At 37.8% G+C, this 10,000-nt stretch overlaps 1 protein-coding gene across 1 annotated transcript in view; it reads right to left on the bottom strand.

The window, feature by feature from the left end:
* Positions 1 to 5,867, bottom strand: part of LOC115225950 (extensin-like) — a 13,482-nt gene extending 7,615 nt beyond the window's left edge. Inside the window, exons 1-2 of the mRNA XM_036514931.1 lie at positions 5,805 to 5,867; positions 1,406 to 1,454 (exon numbers count right to left, since the gene is read on the bottom strand). Coding sequence (XP_036370824.1) covers positions 1,406 to 1,445 — 40 coding nt within the window. The 5' untranslated portion in view covers positions 1,446 to 1,454; positions 5,805 to 5,867. The remainder of the gene's footprint in view (positions 1 to 1,405; positions 1,455 to 5,804) is intronic.
* Positions 5,868 to 10,000: the final 4,133 nt, after the last annotated feature.

Here is a 10,000-nt window from a genome sequence, read left to right as displayed (position 1 = left end):
CATATCTATACACATATACATAAATCATGTGTGTGTAGAATTCAATGCATGAAAGTACTAGTTCAATCAGAATGAATATTTAACATTCTACTATTTCATTTTATTTTATTCAATTATAATATATTATCTTATAATATATCATTATAAGATTGTAAATAAAACGTGAAAATCAGACAAGGTTGGAATTCTTTTTATTAATATATATACATATATATATATATATATATATATATATTTCTTTATTGCCCACAAGGGGCTAAACACAGAGGGAACAAACAAGGACAGACATAGGTATTAAGTCGATTACATCGACCCCAGTTCGTAACTGGTACTTAATTTATCGACCCCGAAAGGATGAAAGGAAAGTCGACCTCGGCGGAATTTGAACTCACAACGTAATACAGATGAAATACCGCTAAGCATTTCGCCCGGCGTGCTAACGTTTCTGCCAGCTCGCCACCTTATATATATATATATTGATATATATATATATCGATGAGTTAATGAATTATCCTATGTTTACCGTTAACATGGAAAATTCAATGAACTGTTACCAGGATAGCAAATTCATGTCAGAAACTTGGTTGAAGCGACCTATCCAAAGGTAGAAACTCCGGGTTAATGTGCAGTAATTTGTGTGTTACAGATGAATAAATAAATAAATGGAGTTGAACGAAGATGTTAATAAAATTTCTTTACTTTCGACATATGTTTTGAAGACAACATTGGTTTTATTCCAAAGGAATAAACGGTGTAAGATGCAATCTTCTCATCAGGAAAGAAAGAGAACCTATCTCAACTATAAGACATTATTACATTTATAAATGTTATGTCTTGTTGTTGAGAAGATTGCATTATTTTACACCGTTTATTCCTTTGGAATAAAACCAATGTTGTCTTCGAAACATATGTCGAAAGTAAAAGAATTTTAATAACGTCTTCGTTCAACTCCATTTATTTATTTATTCATCTATATATATAAATTAAATTAGAGATAAAACTACCATTAGGCAAAACAAACAGCGAAAAACATAAACCAAAACATAGAATAAAATTAATTAATTAATATAATATGCAAAACATATAAAATATAAAATTCAAAATTTAAATTATTTAAATTTAAAGTTAAAAATTTAAAATTATTAATTTATATTTATAAATTTATATATATATATATATATATATATATATATATTTATTTTTTTATATTTTTTATTTTTAGTTATATATTGCCCGGGGATAATGCATGTAATCAGATACCGATAGCACATGCGGATATTTTATCCCTTAGTCAGTGGTTTTTCACTTGTTGTGCAAGGAATTTGGTAAATGCACAATTACTGCAGCATCCGGGGCCAAAGGATGATAAAATGTGAACAAATATAATATTATAAAGCAGACTTACGAGCACTCAAAGCAATGGCTACGATAAATCGCATTGCCATTTTTCAAACCTGGAAACAGAGAAAGAACAGAACTTACATAAGATATCAGCATACAAAAATATATATGTTATACACACACACATATATATACACACTCAGAACTACATATATACATATACACACATAGACACATGCCCAATCACACTCAGCCACACTCACATATACACACATATGTACACATATGTACGCACACACATGCATACACACACACTCTCACACTCACATATGCACACATACATACACACATACACACATACACACATGTACACTCACACACACTCACATATACACATATACATATACACACATATACATACACACATAGACACATGCACAATCACACTCACACACACTCACATATACATGCATACATACACACACATGCACTCAAATATACACACATGCATACACACACACACTCACACACTCACATATGCACACACACATACACACATACACACATACACACATGTACGCTCACACACACTCACATATACATATACATACACACATAGACACATGCACAATCACACTCACACACTCACATATACACACACACTCGCACATACACACATACACACACACACTCGCACATACACATACACACACATGAATACACATGCACGCATGCACACTCACATACACACACTCAAACATACACACATACATACACACACATGCATAATTTTTTGGCATACACACAAAGACTTTAGCCATCGCCAGATTCATGAATTCATTAATTATACTAATTAAATTTAATCATTTCATAAAGTAGTTGTAAAGGTCCATCTTGGTTTTCATACAAGCGCCACATGAATAATAAAACTGCTTCATTAACCACGTTAAATTTGTAAAATAAACATAAGGCATCTTTATAGATGTCACATCCATCTAGTAAATTTAATTAATTAATTTAATTAATTTGTCATTATAGCCACTATAAAGTTCCTGTGTATACCACAAAGTAAACTTTAAAATAGAGAAGACAAAGCTTTCGTAGTTTGTATGTAATCTATTCTAAGCAATAGTATAAGACGTGGCTGTGTGGTAAGCAGTTTGCTTCCCATCCACATGGTTCTGGGTTCAGTCCCACCTTGGGCAAAAATATTTTCTACAGTAGCCCTTGACTTTTTTTTTTACTTTTAGACAGCAATCACCCAGGGTGGGTTGAGCTGGCTTCATTCATCCTCAATGCTGCATCTCTCACAAATGCCGACCAGGCCTGGTGATTTGAGGCTAACGGCCGCGTGATCTCCAACCACTCCTTATTCCAGCAGTGAACGCCATAGATATGGGGGCCTAGGTTGGGTTCCAGATCAGCCTTGACTGTCGTCAGCCAGGTTTTTCATTGTCTAGGTGAATTACCTTAACTTGACTGACTTGACAGCATTCACCTGGGGTGTGTTGAGCTGGCTTCATTCATCCTCAATGCTGCATCTCTCACAAATGCCGACCAGGCCTGGTGATTTGAGGCTAACGGCCGCGTGATCTCCAACCACTCCTTATTCCAGCAGTGAACGCCGTAGATATAGGGGCCTAGGCTGGGCTCCAGATCAGCATTGACTGTTATCAGCCAAGTTTTTCATACTGAACAAAGCCTTGTGAGTTGATTCGGAGCACAGAATCCCATTGGTGCATGTGTGTGTATGTTTGTGTCGTTCTGCCTTTGTCTCCACCACTACTTAACAACTACTCTCTCTCTCTTTTACTCTTTTACTTGTTTCAGTCATTTGACTGCGGCCATGCTGGAGCATCACCTTTTGTCGAGCAAATCGACCTCGGGACTTATTCTTTTGTAAGCCCAGTACTTATTCTATCGGTCTCTTTTGCCGAACCGCTAAGTTATGGGGACATAAACACACCAGCATCGGTTGTCAAGCAATGCTAGGGGGACAAACACAGACACACAAACACATACACACACACACACACACACATATATATATATACATATATACAACGGGCTTCTTTCAGTTTCCGTCTACCAAATCCACTCACAAGGCTTTGGTCGGCCCGAGGCTATAGTAGAAGACACTTGCCCAAGGTGCCACGTAGTGGGACTGAACCCGGAACCATGTGGTTGGTAAGCAAGCTACTTACCACACAGCCACTCCTATGCCTAGGGTTGGTTTTATTTTTTATCTCACCATAACTTAGCAGTTCAACAAAAGAGCTCAATACAATAGGTACCAGACTTAAAAATTATAAGTACTGGGGTTGATTTGTTCAACTGAAAGTCATCCAAGACATTACCCTAGCATGGTAGGGTACAAAATAAGTACAGAAATAAGTACAGAACAAAAGATATAAGGTGCATCATAATTTCAGCAGTGCATGCTGAAGAAAAACTGTTTCCTGTGCATTTAAAAGGGCTTCACTTTTCATATTGAGATATTTTTGGGGAAAGAACTGTGTATCTTGTCTCTGTGTTCTGTAAATTCATATTTTAAACTTCGACCACATCCTTTCTATCTGTCATGGCACATAAAAGTGCCAGTTTAGCGCCACATAGAAGCACCCACGTGGTGCCACGTAAAAGCATCAAACACACTCTGGAAGGTGGTTCCAAGACAAAAGATGTTCTTCCATTAGGATAATGCTTGGCCACATACAGTGAGGACGACATTCCAAAGCTTGGAGCAGTTTGAAAGGGAACTGATGCCCCACCCATCCACCATATTCGATGGACATTGCCCCATGTGGTTATCATTTATTCCACAGTTTTCAGAATCATTATGGACAGAAAAAAATTCAATTCTGCGGACAGGAGTGGCTGTGTGGTAAGTAGCTTGCTAACCAACCACATGGTTCCGGGTTCAGTCCCACTGTGTGGCATCTTGGGCAAGTGTCTTCTGCTATAGCCCCGGGCCGACCAATGCCTTGTGAGTGGATTGGTCGACGGAAACTGAAGAAGCCTGTCGTATATATGTATATATATATATATATATAAGTGTGTGTGTAATATTTGTGTGTCTGTGTTTGTCCCCCTAGCATTGCTTGACAACTGATGCTGGTGTGTTTACGTCCCCGTCACTTAGCGGTTCGGCAAAAAAGACCGATAGAATAAGTACTGGGCTTACAAAGAATAAGTCCCGGGGTCGATTTGCTCGACTAAAGGCGGTGCTCCAGCATGGCCGCAGTCAAATGACTGAAACAAGTAAAAGTGTAAAACTGTAAAAGTGTAAGGTGAGAACAGTATTGGAGGAATATGTTTTTGTGATTGACGAGGGAATTTTGGAAGAGGGGGCCCCTTGCAAATCTACCAGGTAGATGGAAGGACATTGTAGAAAATGAAGGAGAGTATATTTTAGATTAAAAAAAGAACTAGGTTTATCTTAATTTTGAAAAACAAAAGTATAAAAAAAAAATTGCATTATTTAAGGAATGTCCCAACATATATATATATATATATATTATATTGAGGGTACTACTATTCGTAGATACCAACACGCTAAGAGGGACCAATGTGGTCAAAACTACTAAAAATAAACAAAATTTTTACCGAATGCAAAACTTCAAAACACATCATTTTAAAAAAGAATTCAGTTATATATCACATGTGATTTCGCATTTAAATGCATTTAAATTGTTAATATATATATATATATATATATATATATATATATATGTATTATTTAAAGCAGCAGAGAAAATTCAACAAAACCTGTTGCTCTGAGTTTCACGTTGCTAGAATCTAGCAAAAAACTGTCCGACGAACGGCAACGTGGAAACTCAGAGTAACAGGTTTTGTTGAATTTTCTGCTGCTTTAAATAAAGCATATTACTCTACCACTGGTATTTGAGTACTCTTTTTTTCCACCTTGTTTCACATTTATGTGTTTACTCCGGTATATATATATCTATATATATATATATATATATATATATATATATATATATATATAATATGTATATATATATATATATATATATGTATATATGAGTGAAAGATGAAAGATTAAGAGATAAAGCGAGAGAGAAGATACGGTAAAAGATTTATTGTCTCTAAACCAGTGCTTTTCAACCTTTTTGCAGGAGCGGAACCCCAAGAAAATATTTCACTGGCTCGAGGAACCCCTGTGCTATAATTCAATAGTCTTATGCACACATATCTGCACAGGAGAATTAAAAATTACTGCCGATTTTAGCAGTTTTGTAACTTCTTGCGAAACCCCTGGACTGTACTGGCGGAACCCTAAGGTTCCGCGGAACCCTGGTTGAAAACCACTGGTCTAAACCCTTCAAGGCAGTACCTTGCCCCAGCATGACCGCAGTCTAGTGACTGAAGGGGGTGAAAGATGAAAGCTTAAGAGATATAGCTAGAGAGAGAAAGTTGGCAAAAGACTACTTTTCACGTACCTGGATGATTTTGTAGAAATTGAACAATCACTACCAACGATACAAAGGCCATCCTGGGTATTTATACCTGTTCGTTGGGTGGTGTGGGGGTGGAACAAAGGAGGTTATTGGGGGGGCAGCGGTGGTAATGGTGGCGGTGGCAGTCATGGCTACAAAGAAGCGGTAGGCTTGTGATAGCCATGGTTTTGGGTGGTAGTGCTGGAGGTGGTAGTTGTAGTGATGGAAAGGTGGTTCGCATGGCTATGGGTCATTGTAGGGGATTATTTTGATGATGGTGGTGGTGGTGGTGGTGGTGGTGGTGGTGATGGCTGCACCAATGGTAGTGGTAGTGGTTGGAGGTATTGATGATAGAAGTAGGTGTGCTGGTGATGGTATGGCAGGAGCCATTACAGTTGTTGTGCCGGGCTGGTTTCAGTAGTAGTAGTAGTAATAGTAGTAGTAGTAGTAGTAGTAGTAGTAGTAGTAGTAGTAGTAGTAGAATTAGAAGTAGTGGTAGTCATGGCTGTAATAATAGTAGTGGAGGTGGTGGTAGGGGTGATAGCAGCAGTGGTGGTGGTGGTGGTGGTGGCAGAGATTAGCAGTAGCAGCAGTGGTGGTTGTGATGGTAGTGGTAGTGGTGGTGGTGGTGGTGCAGTGGTGGTGGTGGCGGCGGCAGTGATGGTAGTGGTAGTGGTGGTGTTTAGTGGCAACAGCAGTGATGTTGGTGGTGGCGACGGCAGTGATGGTGGTGGTGATGGTGGTGGCGGTGGTGATGGTGGTAGTGGTGGTGGTGGCGATGGTGGTGGCGGTGGCGGTGGCGGTGGCAGCAGCAAGAGTAGTCGAGCTGGTTTTCATGGGTTCGCAAACGGTGACATTCGTTGTCGTTGCTGGTTCGAGTTATTTCCTTTTGTTTTCTATTAATTGCATAATTTGTTCCCAGTGGTGGTAGTGGTGGTGGTAGTGGTGGTGGTGGTTGGGGGTAGTGGGGGGGGGGTGCTGCCAAGCAATTAAAATAAAGCAGGTGGGATTGCTTAATTGAGGATTGCCCTCTTTCTCTTCACCTTTGGCGCAACTCTCATTCGTTATGGCATTTATTAATTAACCCTTCTCCTGAGCATCTTGGATATATCCACTCAAAATTTAACTACCCTTAATTCGCTTGCTTAATAACCGTGTGTCTTCTTTACAGCAGCACACCTTTTTCTTTTCTTCTCTAGGTACAAGGCCCGAAATTTTGCGGGAGGGAGCCATTCGATTAGATCGACTCCCAGTACTCAATTGGTAGTTAATTTATCGACCCTGAAAGAATGAAAGGCAACATCAACCTTGGTGGAATTTGAACTCAGAATGTAAAGGCAGACAAAATACCACTAAGCATTTCACCTCCTATTTTATTTCTTTATTGCCCACGAGGGGCTAAACACAGAGGGGACAAACAAGGACAGACATAGGTATTAAGTCGATTATATCGACCCCAGTGCGAAACTGGTACTTATTTAATCGACCCTGAAAGAATGAAAGGCAAAGTCGAACTCGGCGGAATTTGAACTCAGAATGTAAAGGCAGATGAAATACCTATTTCTTTACTACCCACAAGGGCTAAACACAAAGAGGGGACAAACAAGGACAGACAAACGGATTAAGTCGATTATATTGACCCCAGTGCGTAACTGGTACTTATTTAATCGACCCCGAAAGGATGAAAGGCAAAGTCGACCTCGGCGGAATTTGAACTCAGAATGTAAAGGCAGACGAAATACCTAGTTCTTTATTACCCACAAGGGGCTAAACACAAAGAGGAGACAAACAAGGACAGACATAGGTATTAAGTCGATTATATCGACCCCAGTGCGTAACTGGTACTTATTTAATCGACCACGAAAGGATGAAAGGCAAAGTCGACCTTGGTTGAATTTGAACTCACAATGTTGCGACAGGTGAAATACCACTAAGCATTTTGCCTGGCAAGCTAACATTTCTGTCAACCCACCACCTTTAAATATTCTTTTCTACTCTAGGCACAAGATTCGAAATTTTGGGGGAGCAGGGCCAGTCAATTAGATCAACCTCCAGTACGCAACTGGTACTTAATTTATCAACTCCGAAAGGATGGAAGGCAAAGTCGACCTCAGTGGAATTTGAACTCAGAATGTAAAGACAGACGAAATACTGCTAAGCATTTCACCCAGCATGCTAACAATTCTGCCAGCTTGCCACTTTTTTCTTGTTAACTCACCCTCTCTCTCTAGATACCCACGTCCCTCCTCTTCAGCAGTACATATATTCCTGCCCTCATTCTTATTAATTCTCGCTCTCTTTCTCTTACTCTCTTTCTCCCCATCTCTTCTTCTTTCTCTCTCTTGCTATCCCTCTCTCTCTCTCTCTCTCTCTCTCTCTCTCTGGCCCAGTAACCATGTACTTCCCCTACAGCAAGACACCTGCCTCTGTTTCTCTGCCACACACTAATCTTTCATCATCTGACACAAGACCCCCTCTCAAAGAGTCATTGTCTTGCAAAGTTACCTGGTAACCACCCCCTGTGCTGGTGCCACTTAGAAAGCATCCAGTCCATGTTGTAAAGTGGTTGGTATCTGGAAGGGCATCCAGCTGTAAAAACCATGCCAAAACTGACCTCATCTCTGCTGGTTTGTTATATCTATAATAATTGAAAGAAACAGAGAGCATCTCAACAGAAATATGGTAACAAAAGGGTTAAAGTCACCATGATATTTTTAACCCTTTTGTTACCAACCCACCTGAAACAACCTCTGGCTCTGTAGTACAAATGTCTTGTTTTCATAAGTTCTGAATTAAAATCTTCCACCAAACCTTAGTCACAATTTATGTTCCTAACACTAGCTTAATGATAACAAAGTTATTTTACTAAATTCTTTGTTATATTTAAAATCAATTGAAAGAAACACAGAGCATCTCAACAGAAATAGGGTAACAAAAGGGTTAAAGTCACCATGATATTTTTAACCCTTTTGGTATCAACTTGGCTGAAACCGGCTCTGGCTCTGTAGTACAAATGTCTTGTTTCCATAAGTTTTGTATTAAAATCTTCTACCAAACCTTAGTCACAATTTATGTTCCTAACACTAGCTGAATGATAACTAAGTTATTTTACTAAATTCTTTGTTATATTTAAAATCAATTGAAAGAAACACAGAGCATCTCAACAGAAATACGGTAACAAAAGGGTTAAGCTAAACATAAGTTTTGAATTAAAATCTTTCACCAAACCTTAGTCACAAATAGCTAGGTATCTAGATAGCTAGATAAACAGATATAAATAGACATACAGACAAAAAGACAAACAGACACACAGACAGACAGATAGATACATATGGTTGTAACCTATTGCAGCAAAATTTAAATGCCAATATTTCTATATTTGAATCTTTTACATAAACTATCTTTTCTTATTTTACATATCCCTGATTTTTTCTCTGAGAAAATAAAAACGCAATTTTCACTAAAACAATTATCAATTATGATTCCAAGATTTAGTTGTCCTGATCTGTTTGAATACAGCTAAGATTCATTTCAGTGTTCTAATGAGAAAAGATATTCTGAAACAGCTGTTTGTAGATATAGAGAAAACGACACAAGATACATATTGTTTTGCTAATCATCTGTTTGTCTGTGTGTGTGTGTGTTTGTGTGTGTGTGTGTGTTTGTGTGTATGTGTGTGTGTGTGGTGTGTGTGTGTGTGTGCGTGTAAGTGGTGGGGGGCGTAATATTATTAGAGAAATAATAAATGAACGAAATAAGTTTAGATACTGAATCAAAAATATTTAGCTATGCTTGATATGCATATATGCAAAATACATATATATGTATGTGTACATTCAGATGTATGTAGAGATACACATGAGCACACACACACACATATACACACATATTTATCATCATCATTATCAATATAATATATATATATAAAATATTAGAAAAACACCACCTTTTATCAATTCAAAATGAATAATGAAATTACACCATCTAGAAAATTACATATAATAGAAAAGTTAAAATAACAATAAAATGTAAAGATTAAGTAAATTACAAAAATAATATAATGTATATTATATATACATTATATGTAATTTTCTAGATGGTGTAATTTCATTATTCATTTTGAATTGATAAAAGGTGTTTTTTTCTAATATCTATATATATAAAACTGTAGTTGTGTGAGTGTCTGTCCCCTTCGATTT

The sequence above is a fragment of the Octopus sinensis genome, linkage group LG29 (genome assembly GCF_006345805.1).
Source record: "Octopus sinensis linkage group LG29, ASM634580v1, whole genome shotgun sequence".
Classification (NCBI taxonomy): domain Eukaryota; kingdom Metazoa; phylum Mollusca; class Cephalopoda; order Octopoda; family Octopodidae; genus Octopus; species Octopus sinensis.
The sequence above is the reverse complement of the archived record's forward strand: the minus strand, read 5'-3'. Positions and strand labels throughout refer to the sequence as shown.